A 19,586-nucleotide genomic window follows, 5' to 3' on the forward strand; every position below is an offset into this window, starting at 1 on the left:
TAGAGTGAGGGAGACCGAGAGAGAGGGGGTAGTGGAGTGAGGGAGACGGAGAGAGAGGGGGTAGTGGAGTGAGGGAGATGGAGAGAGAGGGGGTAGCGGAGTGAGGGAGACGGAGAGAGAGAGGGGGTAGTGGAGTGAGGGAGACGGAGAGAGAGGGGGTAGCAGATTGAGGGATACGAAGAGAGAGGGGGTAGCGGAGTGAGGGAGATGGAGAGAGAGGGGTAGTGGAGTGAGGGAGACGGAGAGAGAGGGGGTAGCGGAGTGAGGGAGACGGAGAGAGGGGGTAGTGGAGTGAGGGTGACGGAGAGAGAGGGGATAGTAGAGTGAGGGAGACCGAGAGAAAGTGGGTAGCAGATTGAGGGATACGAAGAGAGAGGGGGTAGCAGAGTGAGGGAGACGAAGAGAGAGGGGGTAGTAGAGTGAGGGAGACGGAGAGAGAGGGGGTAGTAGAGTGAGGGAGACCGAGAGAGAGGGGGTAGTGGAGTGAGGGAGATGGAGAGAGAGGGGGTAGTGGAGTGAGGGAGACGGAGAGAGAGGGGGTAGTGGAGTGAGGGAGACGGAGAGAGAGGGGGTAGTGGAGTGAGGGAGACGAAGAGAGAGGGGGTAGCGGAGTGAGGGAGACGGAGAGAGGGGGTAGCGGAGTGAGGGAGACGGAGAGAGGGGGTAGTGGAGTGAGGGAGATGGAGAGAGAGGGGGTAGTGGAGTGAGGGAGATGGAGAGAGAGGGGGTAGTGGAGTGAGGGAGACGGAGAGAGAGGGGGTAGCGGAGTGAGGGAGACGGAGAGAGGGGGTAGTGGAGTGAGGGAGACGGAGAGAGAGGGAGTAGTAGAGTGAGGGAGACGAAGAGAGAGGGGGTAGCGGAGTGAGGGAGACGAAGAGAGAGAGGGGGTAGCGGAGTGAGGGAGACAGAGAGAGAGGGGGTAGTAGAGTGAGGGAGACGGAGAGAGAGGGGGTAGTAGAGTGAGGGAGACCGAGAGAGAGGGGGTAGTGGAGTGAGGGAGACAGAGAGATACGGGGTAGCGGATTGAGGGAGAGAGGGGAGGGTGGAGTGAGTGAGACAGAGAGAGAGAGACAAAAACACAGAGAGAGATGAACCAGGAGAAGAGTCCCCTAAGCAAGAGGGTCCTGGGCTCTGTTTACAAACACAAACAGACCCCACAGAACCCGAGGACAGCAACATAATTAGTTGCCCTAAACAGAGAGTACAACGTGGCAGAATACCTGACCTCTGTGACTGACCCAAAATTAAAGAAAGCTGTACAGACTCAGTGAGCATAGCCTTGCTATTGAGAAATGTCACCTATTCAGACCAGGCTCTCAGGAGAAGACAGGCTATGTGCACACTGCCCACAAAATGTGGTGGAAACTGAGCTGCACTTCCTAACCTCCTGCCAAATGTATGACCATATTAGAGACACATATTTCCCTCAGATTACACAGACCCATAAAGAATTTTGAACAAATCCAATTTTGATAAACTCCCATATCTACTGGGTGAAAAACCACAGTGTGCCATCACAGCAGCAAGATTTGTGACCTGTTGCCACAAGAAAAGGGCAACCAGTGTAGAACAAACACCATAGTAAATACAACCCACATGTCTCTTGATTTTTTTATATACACTGCTCAAAAAAGGGAACACTAAAATAACACATCCTAGATCTGAATGAATGAAATCATCTTATTAAATACTTTTTTCTTTACATAGTTGAATGTGCTGACAACAAAATCACACAAAAATAATCAATGGAAATCCAATTTATCAACCCATGGAGGTCTGGATTTGGAGTCACACTCAAAATTAAAGTGGAAAACCACACTACAGGCTGATCCAACTTTGATGTAATGTCCTTAAAACAAGATAAAATGAGGATCAGTAGTGTGTGTGTGTGGCCTCCACGTGCCTGTATGACCTCCCTACAACGCCTGGGCATGCTCCTGATGAGGTGGCGGATGGTCTCCTGAGTGATCTCCTCCCAGACCTGGACTAAAGCATCCGCCAACTCCTGGACAGTCTGTGGTGCAACGTGGCGTTGGTGGATGGAGCGAGACATGATGTCCCAGATGTGCTCAATTGGATTCAGTTCCTCTTGCATGAACTGCTGACACACTCCAGCCACATGAGGTCTAGCATTGTCTTGCATTAGGAGGAACCCAGGGCCAACTGCACCAGCATATGGTCTCACAAGGGGTCTGAGGATCTCATCTCGGTACCTAATGGCAGTCAGGCTACCTCTGGCGAGCACATGGAGGGCTGTGCGGCCCCCCAAAGAAATGCCACCCCACACCATGACTGACCCACCGCCAAACCGGTCATGCTGGAGGATGTTGCAGGCAGCAGAACGTTCTCCATGGCGTCTCCAGACTGTCACGTCTGTCACATGTGCTCAGTGTGAACCTGCTTTCATCTGTGAAGAGCACAGGGCGCCAGTGGCGAATTTGCCAATCTTGGTGTTCTCTGGCAAATGCCAAATGTCCTGCACGGTGTTGGGCTGTAAGCACAACCCCCACCTGTGGACGTCGGGCCCTCATACCACCCTCATGGAGTCTGTTTCTGACCGTTTGAGTTGACACATGCACATTTGTGGCCTGCTGGAGGTCATTTTGCAGGGCTCTGGCAGTGCTCCTCCTGCTCCTCCTTGCACAAAGGCGGAGGTAGCGGTCCTGCTGCTGGGTTGTTGCCCTCCTACGGCCTCCTCCACGTCTCCTGATGTACTGGCCTGTCTCCTGGTAGCGCCTCCATGCTCTGGACACTACGCTGACAGACACAGCAAACCTTCTTGCCACAGCTCGCATTGATGTGCCATCCTGGATGAGCTGCACTACCTGAGCCACTTGTGTGGGTTGTAGACTCCGTCTCATGCTACCACTAGAGTGAAAGCACCGCCAGCATTCAAAAGTGACCAAAACATCAGCCAGGAAGCATAGGAACTGAGAAGTGGTCTGTGGTCACCACCTGCAGAACCACTCCTTTATTGGGGGTGTCTTGCTAATTGCCTATAATTTCCACCTGTTGTCTATTCCAACAGCATGTGAAATTTATTGTCAATCAGTGTTGCTTCTTAAGTGGACAGTTTGATTTCACAGAAGTGTGATTGACTTGGAGTTACATTGTGTTGTTTAAGCGTTCCCTTTATTTTTTTGAGCAGTATATATATATATATATATATTTGTACTTTAACTATTTGCACATCGTTATAACACTGTACATAGACATAATGACATGTGAAAGTTCGTTATTATTTTGGAACTTTTGTGAGTGTTCATTTTTTGTTTATTTCACTTTTGTTTATTATCTACTTTTATTTACTTATTATTTAACCTTCATTTAACTATTTCACTTGCATTGGCAATGTAAACATATGTCTGCCATGCCAATAAAGCCATAAATTGAAATGTAATTGAATTGAGTAAGCGAGAGAGGAGAGAAATATGGAAAGAGACACTCTGACCCCTGCTGTGTGGCCCAGGAGAACCCTGGGTTTTAACCGATTGATTTACAGTGATGACATCATCGGGATGCATTAGGCGTGTCTCTGTCTCAGGCTGAAAGAATGGATTTTTGATTCTTTTTTTCTCCACTGTCTATTGCCAGTCTCACTTTCACTCATTCTCTCTCCCTCTCTTTCTCTCTCTCTCTCTTTCTCGCTCTGGGTGATTCTTCATCAAACAAAGACATACCATGATTTTTGGGGGATTTTGAAATTTTATCCATAAAAGGGTCCCTTGGAGGAAGAATTGTTGACATAAATTTGACATTTGTATCTTAAAGCATAACTGAGAAATAATTCAAGTTGTAATATTTGTGACATTTTGGCCTTACCCATAAATCTATGTTTGTCCTATCTCGATATTTTCTTTTCTTGATACAATACATGAACAAGAGTATGTGGACACCTGCTCGTTGAACATCTCATTCCAAAATCATGGGCATTAATATGGAGTTGGTCCCCCCTTTTCTGCTGTAAAAGCCTCCACTCTCCACTCTTTGCACTAGATGATGGAACATTGCTGTGGGGACTTGCTTCCATTCAGCCACAAGAGCATTAGTGAGGTCGGGCACTGATTTTGGGCAATTAGGCCTGGCTCACAGTCGACGTTCCAATTCATCCCGAAGGTGTTCGATGGGGTTGAGGTCAGGGTTCTGTGAATGCCAGTCAAGTTCTTCCACACCGATCTCGACAAACCATTTCTGTATGGACTTTGCTTTGTGCACGGAGGCATTGTCATGTTGAAACAGGAAAGGGCTTTTCCCAAACTGTTGCCACAAAGTTGGAAGCACAGAATTGTCTAGAATGTCTTTCAGGCGTGTGCGTACTTGTGCTGAAGTCAGGTGCAGGAGAGCAGAGAATTGTGAACAGGCGCGCACTTTATTTAGTCAGGAGAGAATATACAGACGGACGCAGCTGCGTCCAAAAAAACCTCCAACCAACAAGGCAAAGTGTAAAACACGCAAAAAAACAGTCACAACCATCAAATGTATACAAACAGACTTCGTGAAATAACATGAGAGAAAACGCACGCAAGCCTTGTGCGTACAAATACACGTACCACACAAAAACAATCATACACAAAGACATGAGGGGGAACATAGGAATAAATACATGTAGATTGATTGGGGGAATGAAAACCAGGTGTGCAGGGAACGAGACAAAACAAATGGATACATGAAAAATGGAGCGGCGATGGCTAGAAAGCCGGTGACGTCGACCGCCGCCCGAACAAGGAGAGGAGCCGACTTCGGCGGAAGTCGTGACAATGTCATTCTATTCTGTAGCGTTACGATTTCCCTTCAGTGGAACTAAGGGGCCTAGCCATGAATAACGGCCCCAGGCCATTATTCCTCCTCCACCTAACAATACATACAGTTGAAGTCGGACGTTTACATTAGTCATTAAAACTTGTTTTTCAACCACTCCACAAATTTCTTGTTAACAAACTATAGTTTTGGCAAGTCGGTTAGGACATCTACTTTGTGCATGACACAAGTCATTTTTCCAACAATTGTTTACAGACAGATTATTTCACTTATAATTCACTGTATCACAATTCCAGTGGGTCAGAAGTTTACATACACTAAGTTGACTGTGATTTTAAACAGCTTGGAAAATTCCAGAAATTATGTCATGGCTTTAAAAGCTTCTGATAGGCTAATTTACATCATCTGAGTCAATTGTAGGTGTACCTGTGGATGTATTTCAAGGCCTACCTTCAAACTCAGTGCCTCTTTGCTTGACATCATGGGAAAATCAAAAGAAATCAGCCAAGACCTCAGAAAAAAAATTGTAGACCTCCACAAGGCTGGTTCATCCTTGGGAGCAATTTCCAAACGCCTGAAGGTACCACGTTCATCTGTACAAACAAAAGTACGCAAGTATAAACACCATGGGACCACGCAGCCATCATACCCCTCAGGAAGGAGACGCGTTCTGTCTCCTAGAGATGAACTTGCTTTGGTGCAAAAAGTTCAAATCAATCCCAGAACAACAGCAAAGGACGTTGTGAAGATGCTGGAGGAAACAGGTACAAAAGTATCTATATCCACAGTAAAACGAGTCCTATATCAACATAACCTGTCAAGTGTCAGTGTGCAGCGGGTAGGACGGAGTCAGGCACAGGACACAGAACTGAGTAAAAACGTACTTTACTCGAATAAATCACAAACTAATTCCACACAGGGAAAACAATCCAGCTCGACACAAAAGAGCGACCACTTAACAAAGAACAAACACGCACAAAACCATGTGGGAACCAGAGGGTTAAATAGGGAATAAATTATAACGTAATGGATACCAGGTGTGTACAATCAAGACAAAACAAATGGACAAAGAAACGTAGATCGGTGGCGGCTAGAAAGCCGGTGACGTCGACCGCCGAACGCCGCCGAACAAAGAGAGGCAACTTCAGCGGAAGTCGTGACATAACCTGAAAGGTCGCTCAGCAAGGAAGAAGCTGCTGCTCCAAAACTGCCATAAAATAGCCAGACTACGGTTTGCAACTGTACATGGGGACAAAGATCGTACCTTTTGGAGAAAATGTCCTCTGGTCTGATCAAACAAAGTTGAACTGTTTGGCATAATGACCACCGTTATGTTTGGAGGAAAAAGGGGGAGGCTTGAACACTGTTCCAACCGCGAAGCACGGGGGTGGCAACATCATGTTGTGGGGGTGCTTTGCTGCAGGAGGGTCTGGTGCACCTCACAAAATAGATAGCATCACGACGAAGGAAAATTACATGGAAATATTGAAGAAACATCTCAAGACATCAGTCAGGAAGTTAAAGCTTGGTCACAAATGGGTCTACCAAATGGACAATGACCCCAAGCATACTTTCAAAGTTGTGGAAAATGGCTTCAGGACTACAAAGTCAAGGTATTGGAGTGGCCATCACAAAGCCTTGACCTCAATCCCATAGAAAATGTGTGGGCAGAACTGAAAAAGCGTGTGCGAGCAAGCAGGCCTACAAACCTGACTGAGTTACACCAGCTCTGTCAGGAGGAATGGGCCAAAATTCAACCAACTTATTGTGGGAAGATTGTGGAAGGCTACAAGAAATGCTTGACCCAAGTTAAACAATTTAAAGGCAATGCTACCAAATACTAATTGAGTGTATGTAAACTTCTGACCCATTGGGAATGAGATTAAAGAAAAATAACCTGAAATAAATAATTCTCTCTATTATTATTCTGACATTTCACATTCTTAAAATAAAGTTCTGATCCTAACTGACCTAAGACTGGGAATTTTTACTAGGATTAAATGTCAGGAATAGTGAAAAACTGAGTTTAAATGTATTTGGCTAAGGTGTATGTAAACGTCCAACTTCAACTGTAGTTTGCACTATGCATTCGGACAGGTAGCGTTCTTCTGGCAATCGCCAAACCCACATTTGTTTGTCGGACTGCCAGATGGTGAAGCGTGATTCATCACTCCAGAGAATGCATTTCCATTGCTCCGCAGCCCAATGGCGGCGAACTTTACACCACTCTAGCTGACACTTGGCATTGCGCATGGTGATCTTAGGCTTGTGTGCGGCTACTCGGCCGTGGAAACCTATTTGATGAATCTCCCGACGAACAGTTCTTGTGCTGATGTTGCTTCCAGAGGCAGCTTGGAACTCGTTAATGAGTGTTGCAACTGAGGACAGACTATTTTTACTTCCGCACTCGGCTTCCCGGTTCTGTGAGCCTGTGTGGCTTACCACTTTGCGGCTGGTAATTATCTCTATCACTGTATCTTCATTATCTATTTCACTGTATCTTCATTATCTCTATCTTCGTTACTGGTCCTGTCTTTCTCCCTCTCCCTCTCTTACTCTCTCTTTCTCTCTTTCTCTCTCCATCGATCGTCTCTTTCTGTCTGTCTGTCTGTCTGTCTCTCTCTCTCTCTCTCTTTTTGTCTCTCTCTCTGTATGTCTCTCTCTCTCTCTTTGTCTCTCTCTGTCTGTCTGTCTGTCTGTCTGTCTGTCTGTCTGTCTGTCTGTCTGTCTGTCTGTCTGTCTGTCTGTCTGTCTGTCTGTCTGTCTGTCTGTCTGTCTGTCTGTCTGTCTGTCTGTCTGTCTGTCTGTCTGTCATCTTCGGCCTAGCAAACACACACACGCACACACACAAACACACGCACATACACACACACACACACACACACACACACACACACACACACACACACACACACACACACACACACACACACACACACACACACGCACACTGCGGTATCAGGGATGTAGAGAAGGTCCAGTCCGGTCTGTTAGTGTCTTATTATTAGTCCCTAAGTGTCTAGAGGGCAAAATAACTGTCACTTCACAGACACCAGCAACTTCTCTCTTCTCTGAGTTCTAGCGTTTGATAGATGGTGCTTTCACTGGCTCTAACTCTCTTTCTTAATCACGTACTCTTCTCTGACTGAGAGAGACGGAGAGAGACAGAGAGAGAGCAGGATACAGACAGAGTGAGAGAGACAGAGAGAGAGACAGATAGAGAGAGAGACAGATAGAGAGGGAGACAGATAGAGAGAGAGACAGATAGAGAGGGAGACAGAGAGAGAGAGAGACAGAGAGAGAGAGCGAGAGAGGGAGACAGATAGAGAGAGAGACAGATAGAGAGGGAGACAGATAGAGAGGGAGACAGATAGAGAGGGAGACGAGAGAGAGAGAGACAGAGAGAGAGAGCGAGAGAGAGAGACAGAGAGAGAGAGAGAGCGAGAGAGAGAGGAAGAGAGACTGTGAGGTTACTGTGACTTCCCAGTATTTAGAAATGGCTGTCAAACTGACTTGTTCTTCAGTCTAGGAAAGAAAATGGAAGGTGCATTTCATATGCAGACAAGTTATTGTGCCATGTTTCAGTTTGATCTGACATGTGATTAACACTCTCCAATCCCCCTCCTGTCCTCCCTCCCTCTCCTTATCCTCTTCCTCTCCTCTTCTCATCCCCTCCCCTCGTCTGCTCCTCTCCTCTACTCCCACTCCTATCCTCCCCTTTCCTCCTCTCCTCCTTCTCCTCTTCCTCTTCTCTCCTCATCCCCTCCTCTCCTCTGCTCCCCTCCAATCTCCCTCCTATCCTCCCCTTTCCTCCTCTCCTCCCACTTCTCTCCTCCTTCTGCTCTCCTCTCCTCTACTCCTCCTCTCCTCTCCTACAGAGTCCACAGTGTTCATCCCTCAGTCCAGTTACTGGGTAAAGGAGGATGTTGGAGAGATGCTGGTGCCTGTCCACAGGAGTGGAGACATCAGCCAGGAACTCATGGTGATCTGCTATACTCAGCAGGGTACAGTACCTCTCCCTCGATCTCTCTCTCTCTCCTCTACTTCTCTCATCCTCATCCATTTCTCATCTCCTTCTCTCATCCCTTTCTCCTCTCCTTCTCTCATGCCTCTCTCCTCTCCTTCCCTCATCTGTCTCTTCTCAGCAGGGTACAGTACCTGTCCTTCTCTCACCCGTCTCTCCTCCTCCCTCAGGTTCAGCCACTGGTACCGTCCCCTCTACAGTCCTGTCCTACTCTGACTATATTTCCAGGCCAGAGGAGCACGGCAGCATCCTGCACTTCGACAAGGGAGAGACAGAGAAACAGTGTGGCGTAGTCGTCATCGACGACTCCCTGTACGAGGTGGAGGAGAGCTTCAACGTAACGCTATCCCTGCCCATCGGAGGGTGCCTCGGTGCACACTACACCACCACTAAAGTCAACATATATCCAGACCAAGATGATGGTAAGATTGAGTGAGGGAGGGAGGGAGGGAGGGAGGGAGGAGGGAGGGAGGGAGGGAGGGAGGGAGGGAGGGAGGGAGGGAGGGAGGGAGGGAGGGAGGGAGGGAGGGAGGGAGGGAGGGAGCACACTACAGACAAAGTCACTGGTTGTTTCTCAATCTGCATATTACTGTGCTCCACACTCTCATGCTCAGAGTTTGTTTTCGAAGGACGTTCTCTTGAGTACATTTTGTGAGGACAACAGTGTGGAGAAGTCATAAAATGTTACATTTGAGAAGCACTCACACTACTGCACTACCTTTAACCAATACAGACGAAACAAGATAGCTACATGAAACAAATGCCAACGTTTCACAGATATTTGTGAATTGTATTTAGCTAGCCAGCTAGTTTTTTATGTAAAAAAAAAAATACAAATACCTACAACTAATGTTGCAATGCAAAGTACAGGCAACTGCCAACATAAATGGAAACACTTGAGTAAATGAGGGATATAAAGTATATTGAAAGCAGATGCTATCACACAGGTGTGGTTCCTGACTTTAACATTCCATCATGCTTAGGCTCATGTATAAAAATGCTGGTAAGGCCATTATTTTAGCTACCGTGGCTATCCCTCCATAGAATGACAATGCCCCCATTCACAGGACACGAGTGGTCACTGAATGGTTTGATGAGCAGGAAAACCATATGCCATGGCCGTCTCAGTCACCAGATCTCAACCCAATTCAACACTTATGGGAGATTCTGGAGTGGCGCCTGAGACAGCGTTTTCCACCACCATCAACAAAAACACAAAATGATGGTAATGGTATCGCAACCCTCCAATAGAGTTCCAGACACTTGTAGAATTGGTGCCAAGACACATTGAAGCTGTTCTATCTCATGGTGGCCCAACACCCTATTAAGACTCTTTATGTTGGTGTTTCTTTTATTTTGACAGTTACCTATAGTTAGCCAAGGTTAGCTACATATGTTTTGTGGCTAGCTAGCTAGCTACCAATTCTTTGTCAGTTAGCTTGCGATCCACACACACTACAGTGGATATTGTTGACAGGTAAACATGCCAAAATGAACACAATATCTATTTATTAATGTGTCAAGATAAAATATTGTAGTCAGGCAACATATGAGATGGGAGTGGGAAACTTTTTATAGTTTCTCTCTATTCAGCTCAAAACCAGCCACCATTGTTTTCAAGAAATATTGCATATTTTTTTTACATGGTTGCGTCATATTACGTCGACAATCCTGGGAATATTTCAGTTGAAGCTTGCATCGATGTTTTGAAATGTGTTATACAGAGTACTCATCTGAGAACTGCCCTGAGAACTGCCCTGAGAACTGCTAGGCTTGGGTGGTACAGATGTTCATACCTTCATACCGTCCTTGTGCCATCCCATGGTATACGGTATTACCAGCACTGAACACAAGAGGCATTATTTTTCAAAACCCCACTAAGCATAATTGAACCGAAGGTTAGAAATACCAACAAGTACATGTTGTTGAGGAAAACTCGATACAAGGATCAGGCAGAGCCTAATTATCCAGTTAATAGAGAGTTTATTCAAGCAAGTGATTACACTCAAGATGAAGTTGAGAGCAAACTCAAAGTTACAGAATCACACAGTCATGATTTACATCTTCTACACAAAGAACTGCTTGCCCCTCTTAGGGGGAGACAAGGTCTTCTACACAAAGAACTGCTTGCCTCTCCTAGGAGGAGGCAATGTCTTCTACACAAAGAACTGCTTGCCTCTCCTAGGAGGAGGCAATGTCTTCTACACAAAGAACTGCTTGCCCCTCCTAGGGGGAGGCAATGTCTTCTACACAAAGAACTGCTTGCCCCTCCTAGGGGGAGGCAATGTCTTCTACACAAAGAACTGCTTGCCTCTCCTAGGAGGAGGCAATGTCTTCTACACAAAGAACTGCTTGCCCCTCCTAGGAGGAGGCAATGTCTTCTACACAAAGAACTGCTTGCCCCTCCTAGGAGCAGCAGTCTCTATGGAGGTGCCACAGGGTTCAATTCTTGGGCCGACTCTCTTCTCTGTATACATCAATGATGTTGCTCTTGCTGCTGGTGAATCTCTGATCCACCTCTATGCAGACGACACCATTCTGTATACTTCTGGCCCTTCTTTGGACACTGTGTTAACTACCCTCCAGACGAGCTTTAATGCCATACAACTCTCCTTCCATGGCCTCCAACTGCTCTTAAATACAAGTAAAACTAAATGCATGCTCTTCAACCAATCACTGCCTGCACCTGCCCGCCCGTCCAGCATCACTACTCTGGACGGTTCTGACTTAGAATATGTGGACATCTACAAATACCTGGGTGTCTGGTTAGACTGTAAACTCTCCTTCCAGACTCACATCAAACATCTCCAATCCAAAGTTAAATCTAGAATTGGCTTCCTATTTCGCAACAAAGCATCCTTCACTCATGCTGCCAAACATACCCTCGTAAAACTGACCATCCTACCGATCCTCGACTTTGGCGATGTCATTTACAAAATAGCCTCCAATACCCTACTCAATAAATTGGATCCGGTCTATACAGTGCCATCCGTTTTGTCACCAAAGCCCCATATACTATCCACCACTGCGACCTGTACGCTCTCGTTGGCTGGCCCTCGCTACATATTCGTCGCCAATCCCACTGGCTCCAGGTCGTCTACAAGACCCTGCTAGGTAAAGTCCCCCCTTATCTCAGCTCGCTGGTCACCATAGCAGCACCCACCTGTAGCACATGCTCCAGCAGGTATATCTCACTGGTCACCCCCAAAGCCAATTCCTCCTTCGGCCGCCTCTCCTTCCAGTGCTGCCAATGACTGGAGTGCTGCCAATGACTGGAACGAACTACAAACATTTCTGAAACTGAAAACACTTATCTCCCTCACTAGCTTTAAGCACCAGCTGTCAGAGCAGCTCACAGATTACTGCACCTGTACATAACCCATCTATAATTTAGCCCAAACAACTACCTCTTCCTGTACTGTATTTCTTTATTTTGCTTCTTTGCACCCCATTATTTCTATTTCTACTTTGCACTTTCTTCCACTGCAAATCTACCATTCCAGTGTTTTACTTGCAATATTGTATGTACTTCGCCACCATGGCCTTTTTTTGCCTTTACCTCCCTTATCTCACCTCATTTGCTCACATTGTATGTAGACTTATTTTTCTACTGTATTATTGACTGTATGTTTGTTTTACTCCATGTGTAACTCTGTGTTGTTGTATGTGTAAAACTGCTTTGCTTTATCTTGGCCAGGTCACAATTGTAAATGAGAACTTGTTCTCAACTTGCCTACCTGGTAAAATAAAGGTGAAGAAAAAAATATATATATATTGAGAAACACCCACTGTATAATAGTGATCAAATTGAGAAACACCCACTGTATAATAGTGAACTGATTGCAAAACACCCACTGTAGTATTCAGATTGAGAAAAACTCTCTGTAGTAGTCAGATTGAGAAACACCCACCTATTGAGAAACACCCAGTGATCACATATTGAGAAACACCCACTGTATAAAACCCTGATTGAGAAACACCCACTGTAGTAACAATTTGCATATTGAGAAACACCCACTTAAAAACATATTGAGAAACAACCACTGTTTTACACATTGAGAAACACCCACTGTAGGAAGCATATTGAGAAACACCCACTGTATAATAGTGTATAATAGTGAACTAATTGAGAAACACCCACTGTAGTGTACTTATTGAGAAACACCCACTGTAAACATATTGAGAAACACCCAGTGTCGGCAGGATCGAACAGCGGCGTTTGACTATGTATGTAAACTTCCGTTCAAAAGTTTGGGGTCACTTAGAAATGTCCTTGTTTTTGAAAGAAAAGCACATTTTTTGTCCATTAAGATAACATCAAATTGATCAAAAATACAGTGAAGACATTGTTAATGTTGTAAATGGCTATTGTAGCTGGAAACGGCTGATTTATTATGGAATATCTACATAGGCGTACAGAGGCCCATTATCAGCAACCATCACTCCTGTGTTCCAATGGCACGTTGTGTTAGCTAATCCAAGTTTATCATTTTAAAAGGCTAATTGATCATTAGAAAACCCTTTTGCAATTATGTTAGCATAGCTGAAAACTTTTGTTCTGCTTAAAGAAGCAATAAACTGGCCTTCTTCACACTAGTTGAGTATCTGGAGTATCAGCAATTGTGGGTTTGATTACAGGCTCAAAATGGCTAGAAACAAATAACTTTCTTCTGAAACTCATCAGTCTATTCTTGTTCTGAGAAATGAAGGCTATTCCATGTGAGAAATTACCAAGAAACTGAAGATCTCGTACAACGCTGTGTACTACTCCCTACACAGAACAGCGCAAACTGGCTCTAACCAGAATAGAAAGAGGAGTGGCCAGTCTGAGATATGGCTTTTTCTTTGCAACTATGCCTAGAAGGCCAACATCTCATAGTCACCTCTTAGACACTGAGTGTTTCTCTGAGTGTCTAACAGTTTCATATTGAGAAAACACTGAGTGTCTAACCGTTTCAGATTAAATTTTATTGCCTTTCCGTTTTCACAAAACTCTTAATCTGTGTGTCCTTCCGTTTCCTCCAAGGCAGCTGCCTGTCACAAACACTATCAGCAATACAACATTACCACTCACTCCATCTCAGGGTAATATTCATTAGTGCACACCGTACCAAAACATAGCAGAACGGCAATGGAAAATGAAAATAAGCTTTTCTTATTCAACAAGGTCAGGCAATCCCTCCTTTTTACGGTCTGTTTGCTTCCGTTGTTAGTGAATACAACCCAACCTTCACCCTCAATCCACCATTTAGCATTCAGAATTTACCCAAGCACTGTACCTTCAAACTACCATTCAGAATTCAGCATTTACCCAAGCCCTTTACCCTCAATCCGCCATTCAGCATTCAGCATTTACCCAAGGCCTTTACCCTCAATCCACCATTCAGCATTCAGCATTTACCCAAGGCCTTTACCCTCAATCCACCATTCAGCATTCAGCATTTACCCAAGGCCTTTACCCTCAATCCACCATTCAGCATTCAGCATTTACCCAAGGCCTTTACCCTCAATCCACCATTCAGCATTCAGCATTTACCCAAGGCCTTTACCCTCAATCCACCATTCAGCATTCAGCATTTACCCAAGGCCTTTACCCTCAATCCACCATTCAGCATTCAGCATTTACCCAAGGCCTTTACCCTCAATCCACCATTCAGCATTCAGCATTTACCCAAGGCCTTTACCCTCAATCCACCATTCAGCATTCAGCATTTACCCAAGGCCTTTACCCTCAATCCACCATTCAGCATTTACCCAAGGCCTTTACCCTCAATCCACCATTCAGCATTCAGCATTTACCCAAGGCCTTTACCCTCAATCCACCATTCAGCATTCAGCATTTACCCAAGCCCTTTACCCTCAATCCACCATTCAGCATTCAGCATTTACCCAAGGCCTTTACCCTCAATCCACCATTCAGCATTCAGCATTTACCCAAGGCCTTTACCCTCAATCCACCATTCAGCATTTACCCAAGGCCTTTACCCTCAAACCACCGTTCAGCATTCAGCATTTACCCAAGCCCTTTACCCTCAATCCACCGTTCCACATTCAGCGCTGAAGCACAACAGATAGCAATGCATCCTACAGACAGACATCTTTCTTTCTTCTCTTAGATAGCACACACACAGAGAGAGAGAGCACACACATATACACACACACACACACACACACACATACACAGAGACATACACACACACACACACAGAGAGAGAGAGCACACACACACACATACACAGAGACATACACACACAGAGAGAGACAGACACACACACACACACACACACACACACACACACACACACACACACACACACACACACACACACACACACACACACACACACACACACACAGACACACACAGACACACAAACATACACAGACAAACAGAGCAGAGGAATTCATAATTTTACAGTTCAAAGACCATTCCGTCTGTCTCTCCAATTTAGAAAGCCTTTTTGTGTTCTTTGGGAAATGAAGAATTTTCATATCCTGTGTGTGTGTGTGTGTGTGTGTGTGTGTGTGTGTGTGTGTGTGTGTGTGTGTGTGTGTGTGTGTGTGTGTGTGTGTGTGTGTGTGTGTGTCTGTCTCTCTCTGTGTGTGTATGTCTCTGTGTATGTGTGTGTGTGTGCTCTCTCTCTCTGTGTGTGTGTGTGTGTATGTCTCTGTGTATGTGTGTGTGTGTGTGTGTGTGTGTGTGTGTATATGTGTGTGGTTGAAATCTCTGCTTCTCCACCAACCTGTGACACAAGGCATGAAATTAACCTCCTGAGGCTTCAGTAGACAAAGTATCAGCACCAAATGGCACCCTATTCATTATATAGTGCACTACTTTCAGGGCTTTAGTCAAAACTAGTGCACCCTATTGGGATTAGGCTTTGGGACTTAGCCAGATTCATACTCAGCAGAGGGGGAATAATGGTTAGTCAATGTGTCTGTCATAGCCCTGTGTGTGTGTGTGTGTGTGTGTGTGTGTGTGTGTGTGTGTGTGTGTGTGTGTGTGTGTGTGTGTGTGTGTGTGTGTGTGTGTGTGTGTGTGTGTGTGTGTGTGTGTGCGTGTGCATGTGTCTCTCACCCCTGACTTCTCTCTTCTCTGAGTTGTAATGTTTAAAGCTGTCACAGTCTAACTTTCTTTGTGTTCCTAGACACTGTGTATAACTCTCTTCTTGTTCCTAGACACTGTCTGTAACTCTCTTCCTGTTCCTAGACACTGTCTGTAACTCTCTTCCTGTTCCTAGACACTGTCTGTAACTCTCTTCCAGTTCCTAGACACTGTCTGTAACTCTCTTCCTGTTCCTAGACACTGTCTGTAACTCTCTTCCTGTTCCTAGACACTATCTGTAACTCTCTTCCTGTTCTTAGTCATTGTCTGTAACTCTCTTCCTGTTCCTAGACACTGCCTGTAACTCTCTTCCTGTTCCTAGACAAGATCTGTAACTCTCTTCTTGTTCCTAGACACTGTCTGTAACTCTCTTCCTGTTCTTAGTCATTGTCTGTAACTCTCTTCCTGTTCCTAGACAAGATCTGTAACTCTCTTCTTGTTCCTAGACACTGTCTGTAACTCTCTTCCTGTTCCTAGACAAGATCTGTAACTCTCTTCCTGTTCTTAGTCATTGTCTGTAACTCTCTTCCTGTTCCTAGACACTGCCTGTAACTCTCTTCCTGTTTCTAGACACTATCTGTAACTCTCTTCTTGTTCCTAGACACTGTCTGTAACACTCTTCCTGTTCCTAGACACTGCCTGTAACTCTCTTCCTGTTTCTAGACACTATCTGTAACTCTCTTCTTGTTCCTAGACACTGTCTGTAACTCTCTTCCTTTTCCTAGACACTGTCTGTAACGCTCTTCCAGTTCCTAGACACTGTCTGTAACTCTCTTCCTGTTCCTAGACACTGTCTGTAACTCTCTTCCAGTTCCTAGACACTGTCTGTAACTCTCCTCCTGTTCTTAGTCACTGTCTGTAACTCTCTTCCAGTTCCTAGACACTGTCTGTAACTCTCTTCCTGTTCCTAGACACTGTCTGTAACTCTCTTCCAGTTCCTAGACACTGTCTGTAACTCTCTTCCTGTTCCTAGACACTGTCTGTAACTCTCTTCCAGTTCCTAGACACTGTCTGTAACTCTCCTCCTGTTCTTAGTCACTGTCTGTAACTCTCTTCCAGTTCCTAGACACTGTCTGTAACTCTCTTCCTGTTCCTAGACACTGTCTGTAACTCTCTTCCAGTTCCTAGACACTGTCTGTAACTCTCTTCCAGTTCCTAGACACTGTCTGTAACTCTCTTCCTGTTCCTAGACACTGTCTGTAACTCTCTTCCTGTTCCTAGACACTATCTGTAACTCTCTTCCTGTTCTTAGTCATTGTCTGTAACTCTCTTCCTGTTCCTAGACACTGCCTGTAACTCTCTTCCTGTTCCTAGACAAGATCTGTAACTCTCTTCTTGTTCCTAGACACTGTCTGTAACTCTCTTCCTGTTCTTAGTCATTGTCTGTAACTCTCTTCCTGTTCCTAGACAAGATCTGTAACTCTCTTCTTGTTCCTAGACACTGTCTGTAACTCTCTTCCTGTTCCTAGACAAGATCTGTAACTCTCTTCCTGTTCTTAGTCATTGTCTGTAACTCTCTTCCTGTTCCTAGACACTGCCTGTAACTCTCTTCCTGTTTCTAGACACTATCTGTAACTCTCTTCTTGTTCCTAGACACTGTCTGTAACACTCTTCCTGTTCCTAGACACTGCCTGTAACTCTCTTCCTGTTTCTAGACACTATCTGTAACTCTCTTCTTGTTCCTAGACACTGTCTGTAACTCTCTTCCTTTTCCTAGACACTGTCTGTAACGCTCTTCCAGTTCCTAGACACTGTCTGTAACTCTCTTCCTGTTCCTAGACACTGTCTGTAACTCTCTTCCAGTTCCTAGACACTGTCTGTAACTCTCTTCCTGTTCCTAGACACTGTCTGTAACTCTCTTCCTGTTCCTAGACACTGTCTGTAACTCTCTTCCTGTTCCTAGACAAGATCTGTAACTCTCTTCTTGTTCCTAGACACTGTCTGTAACTCTCTTCCTGTTCCTAGACAAGATCTGTAACTCTCTTCCTGTTCTTAGTCATTGTCTGTAACTCTCTTCGTGTTCCTAGACACTGCCTGTAACTCTCTTCCTGTTTCTAGACACTATCTGTAACTCTCTTCTTGTTCCTAGACACTGTCTGTAACGCTCTTCCTGTTCCTAGACAAGATCTGTAACTCTCTTCTTGTTCCTAGACACTGTCTCTTACTCTCTTCCTATTCCTAGACGCTGTCTCTAACTCTCTTCCTGTTCCTCGACACTGTCTGTAACTCTCTTCCTGTTCTTAGTCATTGTCTGTAACTCTCTTCCTGTTCCTAGACAAGATCTGTAACTCTCTTCTTGTTCCTAGACACTGTCTGTAACTCTCTTCCTGTTCCTAGACAAGATCTGTAACTCTCTTCCTGTTCTTAGTCATTGTCTGTAACTCTCTTCGTGTTCCTAGACACTGCCTGTAACTCTCTTCCTGTTTCTAGACACTATCTGTAACTCTCTTCTTGTTCCTAGACACTGTCTGTAACGCTCTTCCTGTTCCTAGACAAGATCTGTAACTCTCTTCTTGTTCCTAGACACTGTCTCTTACTCTCTTCCTATTCCTAGACGCTGTCTCCAACTCTCTTCCTGTTCCTCGACACTGTCTGTAACTCTCTTCCTGTTCCTCGACACTGTCTCTAACGCTCTTCCTGTTCCTCGACACTGTCTCTAACTCTCTTCCTGTTCCTCGACACTGTCTGTAAGTCTCTTCCTTTTCCATAGACACAGTCTCTAACTCTCTTCCTGTTCCCAGACACTGTCTGTTACTCTCTTCCTGTTCCTAGACACTGTCTGTAACTCTCTTCCTTTGCAAACCAAATCAAATGTTATTTGTCCCATTCGCCGAATACAACAGCGTGGCGGATGTGTGAAATGCTTACTTACAAGCCTTTAACCAACAACGAGGTTTTAAGAAAATACCTAAAAAAAAGTAAGAAATAACATTAGCTAATAATTAAAGAGCAGCAGTAAAATATCAATAGTGAGGCTATATACAGGGGGTACCGGTACAGAGTCAATGTGCGGGAGCACCGGTTAGTTTAGGTAATTGAGGTACATGTAGGTAGAGTTATTAAAGTGGCTATGCATATATAATAACAGAGAGAAGCAGCAGCGTAGGGGGGGGGGCGTTTGATTAGAAGTTCAGGAGTCGTATGGCTTCGGGGTAGAAGCTGTTTAGAAGCCTCTTGGACCTAGACTTTGTGCTCCGGTACCACTTTCCATGCGGTAGCAGAGAGAACTGTCTATGACTAGGGTGGCTGGAGTCTTTGACAATTTTTAGGGCCTTCCTCTGACACCACCTGGTATAATGGTCCTGGATGGCAGGAAGCTTGGCCCGGTGATGTACTGGGCCGTACGCACTACCCTCTGTAGTGCCTTGTGGTCGGAGGCCTAGCAGGGTTGGAAGGACTGCCAGTTGCCAGTTGGCTAGCGCATGCTCGGAGTACACTTCCTGGTAATCTGTCTGGCCCTGCGGCCTTGTGAATGTTGATCTGTTTATAGGTCTTTCTCACATTGGCTGCGGAGAGCGTGACCACACAGTCATCTGGAACAGCTGATTCTCTCATACATGTTTCAGTGTTACTTGCTTCAAAGCGAGCATTGAAGTTATTTAGCTCATCTGGTAGGCTCGTGTCACTAGGCAGCTCTCAGCTGTGCTTCCCTTTGTAGTCTGTAATAGGTTACAAGCCCTGCCACGTCTGATGAGCGTC

The 19,586-nt window shown here is 45.3% G+C and overlaps 1 protein-coding gene across 1 annotated transcript in view; it reads left to right on the forward strand.

Annotated features, from left to right (window-relative positions):
- The window catches only part of frem2a (FRAS1 related extracellular matrix 2a), a 243,133-nt gene that overhangs the window by 123,725 nt on the left and 99,822 nt on the right, over positions 1 to 19,586 (forward strand). The window contains exons 6-7 of the mRNA XM_045690232.1: positions 8,637 to 8,762; positions 8,953 to 9,204. Coding sequence (XP_045546188.1) covers positions 8,637 to 8,762; positions 8,953 to 9,204 — 378 coding nt within the window. The remainder of the gene's footprint in view (positions 1 to 8,636; positions 8,763 to 8,952; positions 9,205 to 19,586) is intronic.

This window comes from Salmo salar, chromosome ssa11 (assembly GCF_905237065.1).
Source record: "Salmo salar chromosome ssa11, Ssal_v3.1, whole genome shotgun sequence".
In the NCBI taxonomy this organism is placed as follows: Eukaryota; Metazoa; Chordata; class Actinopteri; order Salmoniformes; family Salmonidae; genus Salmo; species Salmo salar.